Raw genomic sequence first — 23,157 nt, 5'->3', positions numbered from 1 at the left:
CTTCTTGAGGATTGTGGGGTGTACCTGGCTGTGGATGCTTGCAGATACTCTGCAAAGCTGGTCCCAAGTGCTCCTAGAGGCAGAGGTGGGCCCCTGGATGTTCCTAGACCATAGCACCCCAAGCCCTTACATTCCCCCCGCCCTTTTTATCATTTTGGTTTATCATTCTGGCAGCACTCAGAAGTTACTCCTGGCTCTGTAGTAAGGAATTATTTCTGGTGGGCTTGAGGGACCCTCTAGGATGCTGGGGATCGAACCTGGGTCCGCAGCGTGCAAGGCAAATGTTTTCCCTTATGTGCCATGGCTCCACAGCCTAATCCCCCAATCAGTTTTAACTTTAGCTGCTAAGAAACAATCGACTTAAGTAAATAGGGAAAATAAGAGCCTATGGGTCAGAGTGATGGCACTGCCTTGAAGGCAGTGACCCAGGACAGGCGTGGGTTTGATCCCCGGCACCCCACATGGTCCCCTGAGCCTGCCAGGAGTGATTTCTGAGCAAAGAGCCAGGAGTAACCCCTGAGCACCACCTAGAATTCTGGGTGAATATTTTGCTCACCTTCCTACGATTGACTTGACTTTGAGGGGTTGTGTCCAGCAGGGTTGGGGGTTGCTCTCAGCTGATTTTCTCCCCCAGATGTACAGGATATGGAGGTACCAGGAGAGAACCAGGCACCTCCCATGTGCCAAGCCTCTGCCTTCCTTTGGCTGGCACCTTCCTAACCCTCATTGCCCTTTAGCACCGCTGTCCCGGCTCCTCTGGGTCAGGTTGCCACCTCCTAAAGTGAATTTCCCTCCAGGACATCAACTTGCGTGTGAAGTGGCCCAATGATATTTATTACAGCGACCTCATGAAGATTGGGGGTGTGCTGGTCAACTCCACACTCCTGGGGGAGACCTTTTATATTCTCGTGGGTAAGTGGACACCACCTTAACCCCAGGGCCGCCAGAGGGACAAAAGTAAAACTCGGGGCCTGGGAGGCAGGACCCCAGGGAAGACACCAGCTTGCCTTAGTCTTTCATGGAGAAAGCTGCTTCTGGTTCCTCTTGCTTGAACTCAGCATCTCTGCAAGGCACCAGGCCTGGTCCCAGTGCACGTGAGGTCGCATGCAGAGGTGGTCTGTGACACCTTTGTTTCCAGCTGGAGGCAGCCTGGCTTGCAAAAGAAACCCGCATGGTTTGCGAGATTACCCCAGGTGCCATATTTCTATCCCCAGGCCAATGAGTCTGATGTAGATGGGTTAGCCATGCAGGGTTAATGAGCCAAGCCAGTCTGGAAAGAATCATGGAGTCAGCCTGCTTTCCCCCTCGTGGCCTCTATGCACCAAGCCAAAACTGCTCTTTCTTTTTTTAATTTTAAACATTATTTATTGATTTATTTTTGGTCCACACCCAGCAGCACTCAAGGGCCACCCCTCACTCTGCGCTCAGAAATTGCTCTTGGCAGGATATATGGGATGCAGAGAATTGAACCTGGTCCCTCTCCAGTCCCTCACATGCAAGGCAAATGCCCTACTGCTGTGCTATCTCTCCAGCTCCTAAAACGGCTTTTTCTTTATTAAACCCATACTCATTCACTAGGAGGAGGAAAGCCAAGAGATCCAGATAGGCTTTTGCATATCAAAGGGCTAGGTAAAAAGGAAAGAGGAAATTGGGGAATGCCTTTGTTTTGGGTTTATAGCTTGGTGTCATCTTACACTGGCTCATGGTTCCTGGTGTCTCTTGCTTTCTGGGCAGGCTGTGGGTTCAATGTGGCCAACAGTAACCCCACCATCTGCATCAACGACCTGGTGGCTGAGCACAATAAACAGCAGGGCAAGGAGCTGGAACCCCTGCGGGCTGACCGCCTGCTCGCCAGGACTGTCACAGAGCTGGAGCGTCTGATCCACGTGTTCCAGGACCAAGGGCCCAATGGCGTCCTTCCTCTGTACTACAAATATTGGGTGCACAGGTGAGTGGTCTGGCACACTGGGAATGGGTGCATTTCCCCAATGGCTCCTGTGACTTCTGATGGTTAGTTTGGTTTTTTATTTGGGCATCACCCAGTGAGGATCAAGGGCTCAGGAATCATTCTTGGTGGTGTTCAGGGAACCATACGGTATCCCAGGGATCAAACTCGAGTCAGTCATGGGTCAGTTTATCAGTGTGCAAGATTAATGCCCTTCTCGCTGTGCTATCACTCTGGTCCCAATCCTGGAGGCTTTTGAATTCTTCAAAATAAAAATTGGGGCATGCCAATGCTGTACTAAAAATTGTCTGTAAATGATACAGCAGGGAGAGCATTTGTCTTGCATGTGGCTGACCCAGGCTCAATCTGCAGAACCTCGTATGGTCCCCTGAGCACTGCCAGGAGTGATTCCCAAGTACAAAGAGAGGAGACAGCCTGGAGGCACTGCCGAGTGTGGCCCATGAAACATAAAATAAAATAATTAAAATACACACACACACACACACCTTGTTTTGAGGAGAATGTTATTCAACTGGGTACTTTGGAAATAACCCAGCAGAGTGATCTGGGCTTGCAGCTGTGGCCGCCTGGCCCCCATAAACAGAGACTTTCCTTCTCTGCTGTCCTTTCCCTACACTGGCCCATCTTGCTCCAAGACCTGAGAGCAACAGCTATTTCTAGGGCGCTGGGAAGTGAGGAAGGGGCGCAGAGCATTGTCCAGGCAGTGACTGTGGAGCACCAGGGATCCCTGCCTGTCGCCCACCTGCTGCTCTGGGCAGAGACCAGCTTTAAGCAGTGCGACCAGGAACGGACCAGGGCAACCTCCGGCCAATGTGAACAGGAGCTTCTGTTTAGCATAGTCCAGTTATAGAGACAGCAGGAAACTTCTGAATACACGCTCACACATACATGCACAGAGTCGCACACATACGGTCACATTCACAATCACACACATGGACACATACTCACACATAGAGTCACACACACGCTGTCACACACGCGTACTCGCACACACATACACACAAACCCTTTCAGGAACAGTGGAGTGGAGACCCCCCAATGACTCTCCCACAGATGGTGGAAGGAAACTGGGGTGCCCCAGAAGGAACCCACAGATTCTGCTCTGCCCCCCAACAACTACCAGAGTTTCCTCCTGAGCAGCCCCTATGTCTGATCACATCTCCTGCCCCCCAGGTTCCATGCTCAGGTCCCCCCTAGCCTCCCTGCCTGGCTGCTCTCCGGACCTGCCCTCTTTTGTCTCCTAGTGCACAGCAGGTCCGCCTGGGCGGCGCTGAGGGCCCACTGGTGTCCGTGGTCGGCCTGGACGACTCAGGCTTCCTGCAGGTCCATCAGGAGGGTGGCGAGGTGCTGACTGTGCACCCCGACGGCAACTCCTTCGACATGCTCCGCAACCTCATCGTGCCCAAGCAGCGCTAGAACGGGCCCACTCCACTTTCCCCTTGGATCTGCTGCCTCTCGTCTCTCATGTCGTCCATCCATCTGTCTGTCCATCTGCTTCCTGTTGTTGGCAGATTCCCCAGGGTGGCCGTGTGGGATATTTCAATGAGGGGCGGCCCCAAGGTTGGAGCAGAATCGTTGCTTCCCCTCTTGCTCGGATCAGGGTTGTGCAATTAGTTTGCCCTCATTCCAATGTTTTCATGTGGAACCGACCCAGGAATAACTGAGATGTTCTCCCAGATTGTAGCCTGGAATTGGGGTGAAGGAAACCCATGAAGCCAAAGGGAGAGTCTGGGGATGTTCAGGTGAACATGGATGATGATGCCTTCCTGGTTCATGCAGGAAACAGCATATTGGGTCTCCTTCAGGCCAGGGCTCCCTCTCTGCCTGCAGAGACACCTCTGGCGGGCACCAACAGTGACTGTGTGTAGAGGAAATGAGTTAATAATGGCTCTGACATGACTTTATGGCTGCTCCTTCCGTAGGCTTAGATTTACTGCCTCTTCCGAAGCCGGGGATCAAGTTCAAGATGGCTAAAGCATCGATGAAGCCTTGCTTTGGGAGGTTGAGGGGGTGGGCAGAGGATTTAGCTCTGACAGCTGGAGGCGAAGGTCCCCTGGACCCCCTTTCAAATACCACCTGCCAGTTTCGGGTGATTTCAGGCTGGCTTTGAAATGGGGTGTGGGGCCCATTTCCTGTGCCTGGTAGAAGAAGTGGCATTTTATTTGCCTGTGAAAAAAGTGTTACTGATACCGAATACCATCTCCTAGGGGGCTGGAGGGTGCATGCATGCTTGTGTGTGTGTGTGTGTGTGTGTTTGAAACCTGAAAGATCTTCCCAATCAGGTGCCCTTGGATTCAGAACAAAAGGGGGGGGGGACAAAAGAGAGGAAATTTTTGGATAACTTGTGCCCTGCCAGATGTACCTAGAGCCATTTGCCATCTCTGCTGAACTCGTAAATCACAGACGTCACTTTACAGTCTTAAGAGGTTCCATTTTGGTTCACCCTTCTAACTTCCTGCCAGAGTAAACTGAGTGGGCCAGAAGTCATTGGTGGCTGTGAATAAAAAACCTGCCATGGGAACATCAGTGACACAGTGATTGCTCCAGCTTTGAGCCAACTGTGTGCATTTGGAAACCTGGTAATTTCTAATAAAAGAATCTCCCAGGGCCAAAGTGGTAGTACAATGGGTAGAGCGTTTGCTTTGCACGTTGCCAATCTGGGTTCGATCCCTGGCATCCCATAAGGTTCACTGAGACTGCCATTGAGCGTAAAGTCAAGAGTAACCCCTGAGTGCAGCTAGGTGTGGCCCCAAAACCAAAAACAAAAGAATTTCCCATCAGCCAGACACAGAATAAATAAAACAAGACAAAATCCAGTGTGTATTTGTGAAATTTGGGATGGAGTTTTAGAAAGAACTTGCAAGAGCTTCAGAAGTTCTCTGTATTATTATTATTATCATCATGAGAATGATTTTCCATTAGGAAAAATAGTTACCTCCTGCCCTCCAAATAGCCAGGTTTAGTGCTGGGGGTGGAGAAATGTCTGCACCACTCCAAAATCTCAAGGCCAGAAGTCACTCCAAGTATGTCTGTAACATGTCCTTCCGAGAAGGCTCCGAGCTGTGGATCTCTCCTCACTCACACTGGGCCCAGCCCTGAACCCTTTGGGGGCCACTGTAATGAGAAACGTGGTTTGGTCTAAGTTTGGGGCCTGCTTGAGACAGTTGGGTTTTGACGGGTAATGGTGGTAGTGGGGGGGAATATTCTTCTGTTCTTTCCTTCTGATAAATTCAACCTCACGAAATGAGGCCCCATCAGTACTACAGAGAAGGTTCCAGGTGGATCCCGGGCCTCCGTCCTTTGGCACCAAAGGTGTCTTGTCTTGTCCTAAGGGAGATGCTTCACTTGCCCTAAGCCCAATTTTGTCTCAGAGCAACCAAAGACTTCGGATCCTACTTCCTGAAGGCCCGCCGAGTAAAGGCCCATGACTTAGCACCCTTAGCACTTGGGAGCTGGGCCTGCCCGCTCTGCCGTCCTCCCCTGGGGGCCTGTGTGCTCCTCACATGCTCAGGGACCTCTCAGGGCTCAACAGTAGCGTTGCTTTTGCTTCTTAACTTTCCTTACGGACCGTTGACTCCCCCTAGTCCATTCGCTCTCAGGTGATGCAATTGGCCTCCCGGAGGCCGGAGTCTGTGCCTTGAGGCTCCTCTCTGGACTGATTACACACTTCAGGGGGGTTCTGGGGAAATGCCCCTAAAATTATACATAGCAATAGCCAGACTTTCCAGGATTTGTGTCATGCCCTGAGGAGCCTGTGCTGTAAGACAGTTGCTGGGGTTTGATGCTGAGCGACTGTGTGATGTGGGCACTAACAGCCCAGCTGGTGAGCTGGTGGTTGGTGTCCAGGCCCGAGTTTGGGGTCGCAGGAAGCCCCAGACACACGTGCACACAGTCAGCACACAACAGAGAACACACACAGATCCCTTCACTCATTTGACATTGAGACCACACACACACAACAGACATGTTCTCTCCCCCAATGCATTTGTGCACACATATACAAAAACCCTCACACACACCCTCACAGGTAACACACTCACACAACATATACATCACACACGTGTCTGGGAGTCAGGAGAAGCCCGCCTCAATTCACGCATTGCAGAATGCAAAAGGGAGATTTGGGCTTCTGTTCCATAATTCTGTTTGCTCTTAACAGAATTTCCTTGTTCGCCAGTAATTACTATGCATATTTGAAATAAAAGAAAATGTAAGCCTTTGCATTTCTAACTTTTCAGAGGGTTGTCTCGGAAAAGTAATTCAACCAATGCCTATAAAAAGCAGCCTACCAAAATAAACTTCAGAATTTCTATATAGTTTGGAGTCACTTTTGTTTCTTTTTTAACAATAATAATAATATTCATGGTGTAAAATAGGCGGTGAATTTTTTGGTTCCAATATTTTTATTTATATTTAAACATTTTTACAAAATAAATAGTTTGACATAGGAATACGGATGTTTTCCAAAGTATTAAGAAGCAGGTGCTTTGCAGGGGAAGGAGTATATTTCTGATAAAAGTACATGCGTCCAACTAGAGAGAAATCTTGGGTCTCCCAAGAACAAACATTAGCAAAACCAAAAAGTACCCAAAAAACATAATAATCTCTATTAACTGAGGTGAGAAAAAAAATCTATGTAGATGTTTACATTTCAATATCAGGTTAATGTAACAAATTTACTTACAGGGACAAATTTTGTTCTTGTAGGTTGTTCTTTTAGAAACATTTGCCTGGACAGTTTTTCACCCCCCACTCCTGTTGTGAGACGTTTTTGTGATTCTGGACCATACTCACGGTGCTCAGGGTTACTTCCGGCTTTGTATAGAGCATGCACTCTGCCCATTGAGCTCCCCAGTCTTTCCCCTGGACTCACCTGAAATCTCTTAGGTTTAGGAAAGCATCAAGAAACCATTTTAGGTAACCCCAAAGCTACTACTCCCAGGTCAGGCTACTGTCACTTGGTCGTGGATGATTTAGCAGGGAGGCAGCTTTCATTTGTCTGCCTCGATTGCTTCCAGATTCCATCAGTTAAGACCTCCCCCGCTGCCAGCTAGCGCTGGTCCGTCAGCGCCAGAGGATTGTCTGCGCCATTAATAGGAATTTCTATATTTCTATTAGGGGGATGGATACTCCCCAACTTGAGGGCCCCTAGGGAGAAAGGCACAGTTGGGGGACAGGACTCCGAGAAGGACCAAGGGAAGGGAAGAGGATACAGGGCCCTCAGCCTGTCTTCACGCTCTTCCCTTCTCCCGGAGAGTATGAATGGAATGGTTCTTCTGGAAACTTCTTTCCCTGCACAGAAATGGAAGCCTGAAACCGGGCCAGCCCTGTTGGCCTTGAACTGGGCTTGATTCCATTGGAACTGGTGTTCTGTTAACATATTCTCACCCACTATTTTATTTTAGTTTATTTTTTGGTGAAAGGCATAGACCTTAAAACACTTCCTTTCTCCTGTCCCAGGGCCTACGGTTGTCAAGAAACCAAACTTTATACTTATCTGTGCGAATTCTTGAGGATGGAGGGCAGACTGGTGAAATTCCCCTACCCATAAGTCGCAGGCTGGCCTGAGAGCCTTCCTGCCCATCCTAGGTGGTGGAACCCGCAAGGCTGATTTCAGCCAAGGCTCTTTCCCTGGCCCATGTGTTTTTCACTTTCACACACTTACCATTAAAACCTATTTCTGTTCTCACTTGGGAATCAGAGGCCTGGAATCTTGAGCTTCTCGCAAGACTACAGTCTGTCCACGGCGTGGTTAATAAAGACACAAAAGCATATTGTGGTGCTTTATTGAAAAATATCAGCTGCTATCTTCTGCTCATCCACCCTGTACCTTCCGGGAATCATGGTTCAATTTTGACATGCATGAACATAAAAATAAAAAAACATCCAGACAAAACACCACCCCAGTGGCTTGGCTGTGTCCAGGCACTCACTGAGGGCTGCTGGTGAGGCATGGTTGAGTGGACCAAATCGAATGCCTTGGATGCATCCAATTGTGTTTCTGCAAGTTTTAAGTGAATCTGCAGGGTTATCCTCATTCCCTGAGGCAAAGAAGACCTGTTGGGGACAGAGGCAGGACGCTCTGTGAACGGTTCACCCAGGTGCTCTCTGCTTCCAGATCAATGAGCTTAAAAACACAGGTGAAAGGCCTTCTTTTCCAAAAGGGTGTAAACCAGGGGTCTCAAACTCTCGGCCTGCAAACGGCCCTCCGTACAACATTTTGTGGCCCTGCCCTAGAGGAATCTTTTTTTGTTTTGTTTTGTTTTGTTTTAGTTGTTTGGGTCACACACACACCCCAATGTTCAAGGCTTACTACTGACTTTGCACTCAAGGATCACCCCAACTTTGCCTCCTGCGGCCCACAGGTAAATTGAGTTTGAGACCCCTGGTGTAAACCATTTCTGAAAAGGCAGCAAATGATGGGGTGTTTATAGCGTGGAGCCAACTTGACAAGACTGTGTTTTTTGTTTGTTTGGGGGCCATACCCAGCGGTGCTCAGGATTTATTCCTGGCTCTGCATTCATGAACCATTTTTGGTGGTGCTCAGTGGGATCCAATGGAATGCCAGAAATTGAACCTGGGTTAACCTCAGGACCCCCAAAATATGGTTTTTTGTCTGTTTGTTTGGTGCACAGACAGACCCTTCCTTCTCAGAGCCAGGATTTAATTATTTAGAAGGTGGAAACCTTGAAAGTAAAAAAAAAAATTTTTTTTTGAAAGAGGAAACAAAAAGTAATAAGCGAGATTTCTTCTCTTAGCAGTGCACCGGGTATCCAAACGTTTACCTGTCACACCTGTGCCATTGTGGAATTTTCCAGTTTGTGGGTAAGATGCAGAGGATCTGTAGTGCTCATGTTCATCATGCCCTTCTGGCACGTTTACTTCCACGACTTTTCCACATTGCACAAACAATTCAACTCCCTCGGCCAGCGCTGCTTGGAGCAATCACCGACCACAATCTCAGGTCTCCGTGCCGTGCATGAAACGCGTTTTGCCCTGGACTTATATTTCTACTTGCCAACTTATTGTTTCCTCCACGTGTCATTCCCATAAAATATCTGTCTCTCTCTATATATAATTTTTTTTTTTTTGCATTTAATGCCTGTTCAGTATATTCTGAAGGTGCTATTCTTGGCATTACCAAGAGTTCTTGGTGATGGGGGTGGGGAGGGTTAAGGAGGTAAGAACCCTGGTTCACCTTTCTTGGTCTGAGCTGTTTTGTCTTTGGGTACGGAAGCTAAGGTCGGTGTGAAAGGATTATTTAATGAGGTTCTTTAAAAAGAACTTTTTTTTTTTTTTTTTTTTTTAAAGACAGCAGCAGCCTCTGTCTATGCCTGGGGCTCGAACAACCATCTCTTAGACTTTTAGGGTGCAAAAAAGGAGGTTCAAGACCAAAGAGCACCCTTTTCCTGCCACATACCCCATCTTCACCCCCAGGTGCAGATCTATCCATCCCCAGGACCCCCAAGAAAGGGGAGTTTGCGGTGTGTGGGGGTAGGAACCCCGGCATCACCACCCAGGTAGAAGTTAAGAGCAGGGGGATGTGCAAGTCTCATTCTCGCCCTCCCCAGACCCCTCCAGACCAAGGGCATGTTGAGGTCACACGTAGTGGGGTGAAGGACAGCGCACAGCATTGGGGGGCACGGGTCGCCGGTCTAGAACTCTGCAAGCTCGAGTCCCCTCTTCCTCTGGGTGCAAACGGGGCGCAGAGGGGCCGGGGGTCACCTCCCATTGGTGATGATGACCGAGGCGCCCAGGTAGTGCGGCAGGGGCGCCCCGGGCCCCGGGGAGGCGGCGGCGCTGGCGTTGGGGCCGGGATGCCGAGGGCGCAGAGCGCAGCCCGGTGAGTCGGGGGTGCCCGGGCCGGCCCCGAGGTGGGGCGCGGCGGGCGCAGAGCCCCCCAGGCCTCCCAACCCGCCTCGGCGGGCCAGGACACGGTGGTAGTTGAGCAGCACGAAGGGCAGCTGCGGCGCGCCGGGGGCTTCGGGGGGCGGCGGCGCGCAGCATTCGGGGTCCCCGCGGGCCTGGCGGGCGGCCTTGGGGGGGCCCAGCGCCTGCTCCCCGCGGTAGTGGCCGCAGCTCGGGAAGCTCGGAGGGGGCGGCCCGGCGTCCTCGGAGAACCTGCGCGCGGCCACCGGCCCTGCGGGGGGACAAGGGGACACTTGAGAGCCGGGCGCACCCGAGTCCGAGCTGTCCTCGCCCCTTCCCCGCGTGCGCTGGAGATGAGGGTGGGATGGGGATGCCTTGGGGCCACCCCTGGCAGTGCTCAGGAGTGACTCCTGGCTCTGGGCTCAGGAATCATTCCTGGCTTGCTCGGGGGACCCTATGGGGTGCTGGGATTCGAACCCTGGTAGGATGCGTGCAAGGCAAAGACCCTACCCGCTGTGCCTGCGCTCTGGGCCCCTACAATCAAATTTTTTTGGGCGGTGCCACAGGCAGTGGTGCTCAGGATTACTCCTGGCTCTGCTCTCAGAAATCGCTCTTGGCAACCTCGGGGGACCATATGGGATGCTAGGGATCGAACTCGGGTCTGTCCCGAGTCATCTGCATGCAAGGCAGGTGCCCTACCGCTGTGCTGTCGCTCTGGTTCAATCTTTTTTTTTTTTTTAATTTTGGGCCACACCTGGCAATACTCAGGCGTTACTCTTGGCTCTACACTCAGAAAATCATTCCTGGTGGATCGAACACTGGTTGGCTGTGTGCAAGGTAAATGTCCTTCCTGCTGTGCTATTGTTCCAGCCCTGCAGTCACTATTAATAATGTATAGTTGGCTTAAATGCATCAGATCAATCTTATTGTGCAATCAACTGTTAAAAACAGACATTAGGGTGGGGCCAGAGAGATAGCACAGTGGTAGGGCATTTGTCTTGCACATGGCGTAGCTTGGACGGAAACAGGTTCGATCCTCAGCATCCCATATGGTCCCCTGAGCCTGCCAGGAGCTATTTATGAGTGCAGATCCAGGAGTAACCCCTGAGCACTGCCGGGTGTGCCCTCCCCCCAAAACAAAACAAAACAAACTAACAAACAAAAAAAAAACAGACAACCTCATGTCTGCATGAGGGGACGATAGTACATAGATAAGGAGTTTGTCTTGCATTCAGCTGATCCAGGGTTCAAGCTCTAGCATCCCATATGGTCCCCAGAACTGGCCAGGAATGATCCTTGAGTGCAGAGGCCAGACGGAGTAAGCCCTGAGCACAGCCAGGTATGGCCCAAGAAAACAAACCAAAACCAGCAACAGAGAAGAAATATCAAATAGTGTGTCATTAGCCAAATTTCACATCCAAAGAAAAAGATTCCTTTGGGGTCAATCTCAAACATATCATGGGTTTTTAGGGGGGTTGGTTTTTATTTTGTTTTATTTTGTTTTTATTTCATTGGTTTGGGGCCACACCCAGCAGTGTTTAGGGCTTACTACTGGTTCTGAGTTCAGGATGAGCCCCTGGCAGGGCTCAGGGGGCCAAAAGGGATGCTGGGGACCGAACCCCAACCCTGGTCGGCCACAGAAAGACAAGTTCCCCACCCTCTATCTCATCGCTATGCTATCACTTTGGCCCCACAGTTTTGGCTGTTCTTCAACCCTTCTTCACCTCCCCTTGGTGACTGGAGAAGCCCCATGCTTTATGAGAGTCTGGGGTGTACTCTGAGAATGGGTGTTAGTAACACCCAGCTATTATTCAAAACAAAGGTATTCCCCCAATTTCCTCTTTTCACCTAGCCGTTGGATATGGAAAAGCCCACCTGGATCTCCCTCTAACCTCCTTCACTGGTTGAATTTGTACTTGGAGAATGGAGAAAGGTCAGTCTGGCATGGTGAGAGAGACCACGAGGCAGGAAACCACTAGCTCCATGACTCTTCTGACTGGCTCGATTTATTAATTCTTTGCGGCCACCCTGCCTCAGACCCATTCACCCAGGGTTGGAAATACGGTACATGGGTGGTTTCACAAGTGGGTTGATAGTACACCCAGAGAAGAAGGCAGGAACTATACTGGCTGCATGTCCAGCCTATGAATTCTTTTTGTAAGTTTCCTCTTTGGCCCAGCTAGTGGGTTTGGGGGATCATCTGGGGTGTTGAATCCAAACTGGGGTCAGTTGTGTGCAAAGAAAACACCCAATCCACTGTGGAATCTTTCTGGTCTCTTTTGTTGTTGTTGTTTTTTTTTTGTGGGGTCCCCAAACTCAATGATGCTCAGTGCTTCCTCCTTCCTGGCTCTGTGCTCAGAGATTACTCCAGGTAATGCTCCTGGGACAATACAGGATGCAAGTCAGGCCATGCACCACCTTTCCAACACCTCTATTCTTTAGGGCAAGGGGGTTTCACAGCACTTATTCCTAGTTCTAAGCTCAATCCTGATGGGGTTAGGGGACCATATGGGATGCTAAGGACCGAGCCCATGTTATCCTCATGTAGTGCAAGCACCTTCTTTATACTATTGCTCTGGTCCTGCTTTTGAAATTTTTATCAGGATCAAGGCTGGGGCTGGGGCTGGAATCCACTGCCTGGAACATGCCAGGCCCATGTCCTACCAGAGTTCCATTCCCTGCCTGAGGCCAAACACAGGGTTCCCTGTGCCCTTCACGTTCACCCATGGTCCACCAAAGACCAAAGAGCTCTTCTTCTGGCGTTGAGACCAGAGATGGGCAAGTTTTCCTGGGAAGCAGAGGGCAGAACCTGGTACTTCTTTTTGTTTGTTTGTTTTGGTTTTGATTTTTGGACCACACCCAGCGGTGCTCAGGAGTTACTCCTAGCTCTGCACTCAATGCCCGGGGGACCTTATAGGATGGCAGGGATCAAACCAAGTCTTCCATGTCCAAGGCAAATGCCCTCCTCATTGTGCTATTGCTCTGGCCCTAAACCTGGTCCTTCTTCCACCACCCACCACGTCACCTGGTCCCAGTTCAGTGCAAACACAACCCACCTTCATAGCTGGGCACCAGACTGTGCCGAGTGGGGGTGACTGGAGGCTCCGAGAGGGCTTTAGCTGGAGACGGGCTGCTGGGCATGAGGGGGTTGGCATAATGCCACTGGCACTCGCCGTTGGCTGGTAGCGTGCTCAGGAAGAAGCGGGCCACTTCGCAGGGTGCTCCCGCGGGCTGTCCAAACTTGGCAGGCAGTATTGGCTTCTTGCTGCTACTGAAGACCGGGGCGTCCAGGGGGAAATGTCCGTAGTGGTAGGAGAAGGGCAAGCCGTAGGGGGGCGCATACACCAGGTCACTGCCGTCTGAGTGAAGCTGCTGTTCAGGGGGCGTGGGCACTGGGGGGCTGGCCCTCCAGTTCCCCAACTGACTACAGTCCAGTTTGTCCATTTGGAACGAGCTATATTGCTGTGTCACAAAGATGAAGGAAGGAAGATTCGGAGACTGGTAGGTTCCTGCCTTTCGGCTCCCTCAAACACTGCAGTATCCACCTTGCTCCCCAGTTCCCAGTGGAACCTGCATCTCCAATGCCCCAGCCAGAGTGTAAGTGCATGAGGGGTGGCCCATTCTCCCACTGACTAGTTAACAACAGCAGGCATTGGTATGCTAGCTCCTGGAGCTTGCAAACTACTTAAAAAAGTAGTCAGGGGGACCAGAGTGATATTATAGTGGGGAGGATATTTGCCTTGCAAGTGGCCAACCCAGATTTGATCACTGGCACCCCATATGGTCCCCAGAGCCTGCCGAGAGTGATTCCTGAGTGCAGATCCAGGAGTAACCCCGAGCATTGCCAGGTGTGGTCCCCAAACAAAAACAATCAAAAAAACCAAACCAAAACAAAACAAAAAACAAACACCAAAAGAAGCAAACCAAAACAACAGGAAAAAATATGAATAAAGGCTTTTTTTTTTGGGGGGGGGGCCACACCTGGTGACTCAGGGATTACTCCTGGCTATGTGCTCAGAAATTGCTCTTGGCTTGGGGGACCATATGGGGTATTGGGGTGTTGAACTGTGGTCTGTCCTAGGCTAGTGCAGGCAAGGCCTGACTGCTTGCGCCACCGCTCTGGCCCCTGAATGAAGACTTTTATGTAAACAAATAAAAACTAAGGGCCAGGAAGGTCACCTTGAGAGGGGCTGGAGTATATGCATTGTATACAGGAGCTCCAGGAATAACCCCTGATACCATATGCCCCTCAAAATATAAAATGGGTTGGAGTGATAGCACAGCAGGAAAGGCATTTGTTTGCCTTGCATGTGGCCAACTTGGGTTCAATCCCCAACATCCCATGTAGTCCCCGAGCCTACCAGGAAGTATTCTTGAGCTCAGAGCCAGGAGTAATTCCTGAGCACTGCCAGGTATGGCCCCAAAATTAAAAAAAAAAAAAAAAAAAAAAAAAGAAACACCACAAAGCAAAGCAAGAATTACTGACATCAGGCAAGTAAGTGGTTCAGTACAGGCAGGCAAGGACCATGTGCTTGCCTTGCACCATGGGAAGGGGCCCTGCCCTATAACAGGGACTGTTGGTAGAGGCCTTTGAATTGGTCCTCATATTGCCTTCTAATTAGATGTCTCTCAATTGATTCCTTTGGTTTTCCCCTTTGCCTCCTCATCTGACTTTTTCCCCCTTCCCTTTGGGGTGGGCTTTGTTTATCCCAATAAAGCCTACTCAGGGGGCTGGAGAGATAGCATGGAGGTAAGGTGTTTGCCTTGCATGCAGAAAGTCGGTGGTTCCAATCCCGGCATTCCATATGGTCTCCTGAGCCTGCCAGGAGTAATTTCTGAGCATGGAGCCAGAAATGACCCCTGGGCGCTGCCGGGTATGACCCCCCACCAAAAAAAATAAGGCGACTCAGGCTGCCTGAAGGGTAACTGCCATCTTGGCTCATGGTTCCACATGGTGGAGCGACTGGCTTGTGGGTGAACAGCTTACGGTGTGAGTTCCTGGCCTGCTATTCCTTCCCAGCCGTGTTTGGATTATTTCCTGTGTCGGAATTGCTGCCAGACCTGTATCTCTTGTCCTACCCGGACAGGGGGCATGGGGATCCCTCTCCCTCTCTGGGGATCATGGAGTGTATAACCCACCATTCAACAAGGGGCCCCCAGAAAAGTCCCCTGGAAATGGTGCCTTGTGTGTGACACGCAGTTCCAAGAGCCCATCAGGCCAGCGATTGTTCAACTCAGCCCCTTCGTGTGGCCCAACCCGGCCTCCTTCCCTCCCTGTCTAGTATCCCTGGGTGAGCTCTGTCTTGTGGGCAGCACAGCCCAGCCCAGCCCAGCGACACCCCACGGACACACCTCCCTGGGCTCTGGGCTCACCTGTGTGGGGTAAGGGGCCGTTCTCAGCTTCGTCTTGGTCTTGCTGTGCTTAGGCTTTGCTAACTTGCGTGTTTCTTGTGAGGTAGACAAGGTCGCTCGCCACGAGTCCTGACACTTGGCCGTGGCCACCTGGTCCAGGGACAGTCTCAGCTCCTTGTACTCCACGTCCCTGGGAAGCGAGAGGCAGGTTGGGGCTGGCCAGTCACACAGGCTCTGCCTTAGTGACACCGTTTCTCACCCAAGGGTCCACCTCCAAACTGCTGGGGCTCATTTTTCTATTCGGTGTGTAAAGGCAGGGGCTAGCACATGGGGGGAGGGAGTGGGCATTTCCAGCTCAGTGGTCAGGAGCGACCCCTGGTGGTGCTCAGGGGAACTTTCTGTGATGCTGGGGTTGGAACCTGGGTTGTGGCCGAGGCTGGTTACTCAGCACTGCCTCTCCAGCCTCAGGGCCTCATTGAGGGTGTGTGTGAGGACTCCAAAAGGGTGCTCAGGACGCCCAGGGGACCACTGGTGATTCTCAGACTAGGTGGGTTCAATGCAGGGGCTCAAGGTCAGGGACACTCAGGCCACTTTAGTAGCATTTGGGGTATCAGACGATACCCAGCTATTAACCCAAAACAAAGGCATTCCCCCATCTTCCTCTTTCCCTTAAATTTCTTCCTTTGATTTGTAAAAGCCTACCTGGATCTTACTCTACCCTGCCCTGTCTAGTTGAATGGCTATTCGTTTAATAAAGAAAGGCAATTCCAGCTTTTGGTTCAGGCAGAGAGACCATGAGAAACCACTGACTCCTTGATTCTTTCCTGACTGGCTTGTTTATTAATCCTTCGCCGCTACCCTGCTGCTTCAGACCCGTCTGCCTGGGTCGGAAATACAGTGCCTCGGGTGATCTCACAACTCATGGATTTTATTTTTATTTTTATTTCTTTTGGTTTTTGTTTTTTGGGTCACACCCAGCAGCACTCAGGGTTCCTCCTGGTTCTATGCTCAGAAATTGCTCCTGACAGGCTCAGGGGACCACATGGGATGTCGGGATTCGAACCGCCGTCCTTCTGCATGCAAGGCAAACGCCCTACCTCCATGCTATTTCTCCGGCCCCTCATGGATTTTATTTTACATTTGGACCCTGTGGTGCCAGAAATCAAACCTGGGTCAGGCACACCCAGACCTGGTTTTATATATATTAGTTTTATATATTTTAGAGGGAGGCTACACCCAGCAGAACACAGGAGTCACTCCTGGCTCTGTGCTTAGGAATCACTCATGGCAGGCTAGGGGCACAATATGGGATGCCAAGTATTGAAGCCGGGTCAGCTGTGTGTAAGGCAAATTCTTTTCGGGCTGTGCTATCACTCTGGTCACCCCCAGAGACTCATTTTAAAGAATTGACTGTTGGGAGCTGAAAACTCAGTCTATCTGGGGAGAGTGGGGCAGAAAGGCCTGAGGTTGGAGCCCCCTGAGATTAGCGGCCCCCAAAGTTATAGCTCTCTGAGGTTCGGGTCCCTCGAGGTTAGAAACCCCAAGGCCACTGCCTTCCTTGGGGACACAGTCGGAGGCCACTTGGCTCTTCAGTTCTCTGTACCCAAATCCATATTTAAGGGGCACGTCTCCCATGCCATGGAGAGCATTCCTGTGCCCTGGCAACTCTCCACCTGGCCCAGGATGCTCGAGCCCTCAGGACCACTACTGGCTTCTGGGTGGTCCCTGACCCTTTCTGGTCCAGTGGGTTCCCTGAGCTCGATCTGCTGGGTGCTCTTTGGACCTGGAGTCTCTCCCTGTGGAGATGAGACACACGGAGCCTTGATTGGGATTTGGGGCTCGGAGGCAGGCAAGGATGGGGGAGGGGGGTAAAAATTAGGGCCAGAGCCAGAAGAGACCTTAACAGAATAGCAAGTGGGTGGTGGTGCCCAAGGTGATAACGTAGCTGGGAGGGCGCTTGCCTTGCACCTGGCTGATCGGGGTTCTAGTCCCTGGACCCCAATATAGTCCTTGAGCACCACCAGGAGTGATTTCTGAGCACAAAGCAAGGAGAAAGTACCACTTGCATATCTGAGCACTGCTGAGTATGACCCAAAAACCAAGCCAAAGAAGAGCAGTGAGGGCCAGGGTGGGGCACACGAAGGCCTGCGGGACTCCTGTCTGTGACACCTGCCTGTCTGTGGAATATCTGTGTGTCTGTGGCAGCAAAAGTGTGTATGTATGGGGGGTGGGGATGGAGAAGAGGGGACAGGGCCTAGGAGTGGGAATGATGGGGACAAGAGCCTGGGGGGGCAGGATAGACCCCTATTCAGGGAGCTGATGTCCAGGCATTGGGGGGGCTGAGGACAAGCATTCCTTCCACTGCCCTGCTTCCCAGTCTGTCTCTGCTGCACAGGGATGGGACATGGGATGGGGACCCCAGCCCCTGGGCCACCTCCAGACAGGACCAAACAGCCAGACCCCTGGGACCTCTGTGTTCCAATGAAACCAAACAGCAGACAAATGAGAGGGGGAGGGAGGAGAAAGAAATGGGGAGGAGGAGGAGGCGTAGGGGAGGAAGAGTTGGGTGGGTGGGTGTGGAGAGGAGGGTGAGGGAGGAGGAGGGCTCGACGTGGGGAAGAGGGGGAGAGGGCGTGTCAGGCGAGAAACCAGCTGACTTACGTGAGCACATAGTTAACACTCACGATGCAGTGGGGCCTGGACGAGCGGCTGTTGTGCACCACGGTGGCGTAGCTCTGCACCCACACCCAGCCGCCCAGCTTGGACAGCAGCCGATAGTACTATCTGTGTCACCTGGCCCTTCACCAGCACTACAGGACGAGAGGACGGACGCTGAGTGTGAGAACGGAGCCCACGAGCCCCGAAGCCTAGCACTGTGTCCTTCTGATCTGGGTCCTTCAGGACCCTTTAGGGACACTAGTGGAAGGTGTTGGCCTTGCCCAGGGTTCAAGCCCTGCCAGGAGTGATCCCAGGCCTGGGCCCAAAACAAAGAAACAGGGCCAGAGTGGTAGCACAGAAGTCTGGCATTTGCTTTGCACGCAGCTGACCCAGGATGGATGCAAGTTCTATCCCATATGGTCCCCTGAGCCTGCCAGGAGTGATTTCTGAGCACAGAGCCAGGAATAACCCCTGAGCGCCGCTGGGTATGGCCCCAAACAAACAAACAAACAAACAAAAAAGAATCAAAAGCACACTTGGTACTGAGTTTGGGGGAAGAGTTCAGTGGCTTCAGTTTGGTGCTGGCAGGCACTTGTCCTATTACCTCACCCAGTAGAATTGCAAGTGACCCCCAAAACAGAACAAAATACTGATAGTCCCCCCTGCTTTTTTTTCACATGCACATCCTTACTTCACTTCTGCAGGAGGTGTACCAGATCCCCCCATTACCCAGAGTGACTGCCCTGTCAAGGGTTGGATAGCAGCTTCCGAAAGTTCTGCGGCTTCATCTGCAACGGGGACTGAATCGACTTTTAGAGGGTACTTGTACCATTTGTTTCTGGCCTCCAAGAAATGGGCATGGTCAAACTCAGGCTCAATAGCATCAGTGGGTTTGTGGTGGGGGGGGGCTTGTCTCACCTTCAGAAATGCTTATTTCAGTGACCTGAGCAATAGCACAGTGGGGAGTGCATTTGCCTTGCGCATGACCAACCTGAATTCGATCCCCAGCATCCCATAGGGTACCCTGAGCACCATCAGGAGTGATTCCTGAGTGCAGAGCCAGGAGGAACCCCTAAGTGCCGCTGGGTATGGGCCAGAAAACCAAAAAGCAAATAAATTCATTTAATTTAAACCAGACCCAGATAAATTGTACAGGGATTAAGGCCTTGTATGAAGCTGACCTCAAGCCCTGGCACCCCATATGGTCCCTTGGGCACCCACAGGAGAGAGCACAGTTAGGAGTAAGCCCTGAACACTGCCTGGTGCAGTCTAAATGCAAAGAAAGGGAAAAAAAAGACTCACTCTCAAACCCTAAAATCCTCTCTGCAGCATCAAGCATGCCCAGCTCTTTCTTTTGCTTCCTTTCCCTGAACTTTCACCTTTCATTTCTTCGCAAATATCCACCAAGCCTGGTTGTAATCGGCATCGACGAGGTCCCAGGAGGCTGCTGCACCCAAGCGGTCCCTCTGCCGAGCCCCAAGACAGATGTGACCTGGATTCCATTTTCTGGAACTTTCCCCAAGACGAGCCCGGGTGAGGCTGAGTTAAGGAGACCAGACAAGCACCGAGGTCTTGTTTTCCTTCTCACTGACCCCGTACGAAACTCTGGCGGCTTAGACACAACAATCTTGGCTTTGCTCTGGCTGCTGGGCCCACGTCCTGTCGATCTTCATTAGTCATCTGGGATGGACCCAATTCTGCCCTGTTAGCAGGGAGGAAGGCCCCGCTGATGGTGATACCCGAAGAGGCCCCCAAGATGCCCAGTTCTTACTTCCTGTTCTTCCTGCACTTCTGCCGTGGAGGTTTCCAACTAAAGTCTCGCATGATCCTGGCCTATGTGGATACTCACCAGTGAGTGAAAATTCCTGTCTGGGACAGTGATTTCTGGCGTCTTTTTTTCTGGGGAATCTAGTGTTTCTGGCCTTGAAGCCAGGCTCTGAGGAGCAGTGGGGAATATGTGAGGTTCCCACTGCCCTGAGCAGTTTCTGGCACCCAAGAGTAAGAGGTAATGTGGAGTTGTCCAACAGTTGGGTGCATGAAACAGCCTTCCACGAGGAAAGCTGCAGGAAGTAGAATGGTTCCTAGCTAACTCGATGTCTCAGACCTGGTGTGAGGGGGACAAATTTTGCATTAAGAACCCTCAAGTTTGATCCTCGGTACCTCAAGGCACTGATGGGTATAGCTCCCCCAAAAAACACAGAGGCAAGAAAGCTGGCAAGTGTAGACTGGCTAGATTTAGGGGGAGAGGATCTGTTGGGTGCTTGCAGGTTCTCCTCATGACCCCCTTTCAGATCCCGTACCCCTTAAGTCTACACCCTAATCCAGGCTACACCTGTGATCCCAGCTGGGTGCTGCTGAGGTCAAGCCAAGCTAGAGGAAGAGAAGCAAAAGCTCAGGGGAGAATTTCCCCAAGAGCCATATTGTCCAGAGTGGCCATGTGTGGAGTTGAAGCAATAGCACAGCGGGGAGGGCATTTGCCTTTCATGTGGTTTACCTAGGTTCGATCCCAGGCATCCCTTATGAACTTGACAGGAGTAATTTCTGAGCACAGAGCCAAGAGTAAAACCTAAGAGCCACAGGGTGTGACCCAAACATTAAAAAAAAAAAGGCAAAGTGACCATACATGAGGGACTGAACCCCCTGGAAGACCTCCTGGACTCCAGTCTGCAGGGTGATATCTCTGAGAGCTCAAGGCTGTGGTCTACACCACTTTCTGGGGCTTCTCTTTCTAGGCTGCAGGATTCTCCAACAGAAACCCATGGAGCTTGGAGAGATGGGCACACTGAACCCCACAGGGCTTGGAGCAGTGACTAGAATGAACCCCTTTGTGGAGGCTGCAGGAGAGAGAGGGACCCCTTCTCCCTGTGTCACAATCTCTCCCAGCAGCAGATGGGCAGTGCCAGGGTCCTGTCTTGAGCCCTCTGTGTCTGGGCCCTTGGCCGTGTGCAGATCCTGCCTGCCCAGACTCGTACTCTGGGGACTCTCTCAGGTGACCCCAGACCCTGCCACTCACCAATGCCCACACTGCCCCTCTCAGCTCAGCTGGGCTGGTGCCTCCAACATCCCCAGGGCCATGTGTGCTCCCCAAACTTCTTCCCATCAATTCCTCCCTGAAGCAGCCCAAGTTTTGTGCCTGTCTAATACTCTCATTGATATTATTTTGATCAGTTCCCCCCTTGAGAAAAGCTAGGGCAGTCCCCAGCTGAGAAAGTATCTTCTTCAGAGTCCTGGCTCTCCTAGCCCCCCATCATTCTGTGGGTGCAGCCCGAATCCCCAGGTGAGCTGAGATGGCTTTTCCCTCATGGGCCTCCCCAGACCTCACAGTGAACCCCCAACCCTGGCCTGACCGGTGCCTGCTCGCAAGTGCAGGACACGAGCCTGGCAACTCTGCCCGGTGCTCCCTGGCGCTACCAGCAAACCATGCAGCCAGGTGGCACGTACCACAACCAGAGTAGGGAAAGGTGAGCTTGTGTATGAGGACTGCAGCTAGAGGAGAGAGAGCACAGGAGAGCACCAAACCTGAACAAGGGATGCCACGGGGTGGAGGGATCACAATCACAGTGATAATGAAGGTAAAGGAAGGAGGGGAAGAAAGCAGAGGGCCGGAGATACAGCCCAGCAGGGAGGGCGTTTGCCTTGCATGTGGCCAACTGGATTCAATCTCTGGCCTCCCATAGGGTCCCCTAAACCTGCCAGGAGTAATTTCTGAGCTCAGAGCCATGAGTAAGTTGAGCGCTGTCAGGTGTGGCTCAAAAAGAAAAAAGGAGAGAATGTCTGTTGTTCCTGGAGAACAGGAGCTGGTGGTCTCATTGTCCCTACATGGAGCCCCCTGGCCTGAGGTCTTTTAACTCGGCTCTCGCAGGCAGTGGGCAGGAAACAGGTGGGGTATCCAAGACTCTCGCTGTTCCGATGTTCCTTGTAAAAGGTTCTGGGGATCCCTGCATGGATGTGATCTGTGTGGGGAACTCAGGAAGACAGCCCAGTCCTGGGGTGTTCTCCTGCCATGCAGCCCAGGTCAGTCCCATGGCCACGCTGAGCATTCTCCCTCCCCTGTCCATTCAAGCCTCCTATAGATATAGGGAAGGCCTGGACTCCACATTTGTTACACAGACCTACAAGCTCAGCTATGCCCCAGTCAGGACCAAGAACAACCAGGTTCTGGTTGTTCAATTTGTGTCAAATCCTCTGACACCAGAATCTGGCTGTCAGACATGGGGGCAGAACATGTCTGTCTAGTAGCTGTGTCTCCATGTGTCAAGATACTCAGGGGTGGAGGGCCCAGATCTGTGCCTGAGGTCCCAGGCCTCCGCCTGTGACAGCAAGGGGGTGGCCAGCTGTGTCCTCCCAAATAGCCATGCCCGGGGTGTGTAGGTCTCAGCTAACACTAAGCACCCAGGCCAGAAGGCCAGCCACAAGGAGATGGCCCAGATCTGCTGTGCCTCTAATGATACAGCGACTTATCCTGAGCCCACACTCAGCCAAGCAGGGAGCCCCACTCCAGCTTTAGTGGCTCCTCCCCACATCTGCACCCCATATCCAGCCATGCCCAAGGGGATGAGTTATTCCGCGCCAGCCCTGGGGTCTGGATTCTAGACGCTGCCATTTCTGTCCTCGTCGCCATGACGAAGAACCACGCCCCAATCCAGATGTGGCCCAGACGGGCCTCTGTGGGCAGATCAGGTCCAGGACTGTGAATTCACGCTTGCCACGGGCTCCCAGTGGTCAGGGGCTGAGAGCTGGCTGGGTCCGGCTCCCCGTTCTGCTGCCTCCTTGTGACCTTGGTCAAGAGGCTTAACCTTTCTGCATCTCAGCATCCTCAGCAAGAAATCTTGTGAACATGAGAACCACCCTACACACACACACACACACACACACACACACACACACACACACACACACACACTTTAAACCCCAGTAAGAACTCCGGAAGCCTCGATTTCTCTCCCATTCTTTCCTCTATTGCCAGAAGGCATCCAGACAATTTAGAAAAATAATTCAGCCTCCTGGATTAGAGTAATGGCACAGCAGGGAGTGCATGTGCCTTGCACACGGCCAATCCGGGTTCAATTCCCGGCATCCCATATAGCTCTTGAGTCTGCCAGGAGTGATTCAGAGTGCAGAGCCAAGGGTAACCCCCTTAGTGTCACTGGGTGCATCCCCAAAACAAAAACAAAGCAAAACAATTAAAAAAAAAAGACACCTCCAAACCAAAACCTCAGCCTCCAAATATAAATGTGAGAAGCCAACAGTGCTCAGATACCAATCAGCACCCAGATCCCTTGCATGGGGGTTCACCGGAAGGGGAAGCTGGG

At 51.8% G+C, this 23,157-nt stretch overlaps 2 protein-coding genes across 2 annotated transcripts in view; one reads left to right on the top strand and one right to left on the bottom strand.

Annotated features, from left to right (window-relative positions):
• The window catches only part of HLCS (holocarboxylase synthetase), a 115,064-nt gene extending 111,284 nt beyond the window's left edge, over window positions 1-3,780 (top strand). Inside the window, exons 7-9 of the mRNA XM_049785388.1 lie at window positions 798-912; window positions 1,735-1,948; window positions 3,211-3,780. Of these exons, the coding sequence (XP_049641345.1) occupies window positions 798-912; window positions 1,735-1,948; window positions 3,211-3,382 (501 nt within the window). The 3' untranslated portion in view covers window positions 3,383-3,780. The remainder of the gene's footprint in view (window positions 1-797; window positions 913-1,734; window positions 1,949-3,210) is intronic.
• Window positions 3,781-9,687: 5,907 nt separating this feature from the next.
• Window positions 9,688-23,157, bottom strand: part of SIM2 (SIM bHLH transcription factor 2) — a 44,555-nt gene continuing 31,085 nt past the window's right edge. The window contains 5 exon segments of the mRNA XM_049785393.1: window positions 9,688-10,106; window positions 12,892-13,297; window positions 15,209-15,377; window positions 17,849-17,967; window positions 17,969-17,997. Coding sequence (XP_049641350.1) covers window positions 9,688-10,106; window positions 12,892-13,297; window positions 15,209-15,377; window positions 17,849-17,967; window positions 17,969-17,997 — 1,142 coding nt within the window.

Source organism: Suncus etruscus, chromosome 13 (assembly GCF_024139225.1).
Source record: "Suncus etruscus isolate mSunEtr1 chromosome 13, mSunEtr1.pri.cur, whole genome shotgun sequence".
Taxonomy (NCBI): Eukaryota; Metazoa; Chordata; class Mammalia; order Eulipotyphla; family Soricidae; genus Suncus; species Suncus etruscus.
This window is presented reverse-complemented; position numbering and strand designations above follow the sequence as displayed.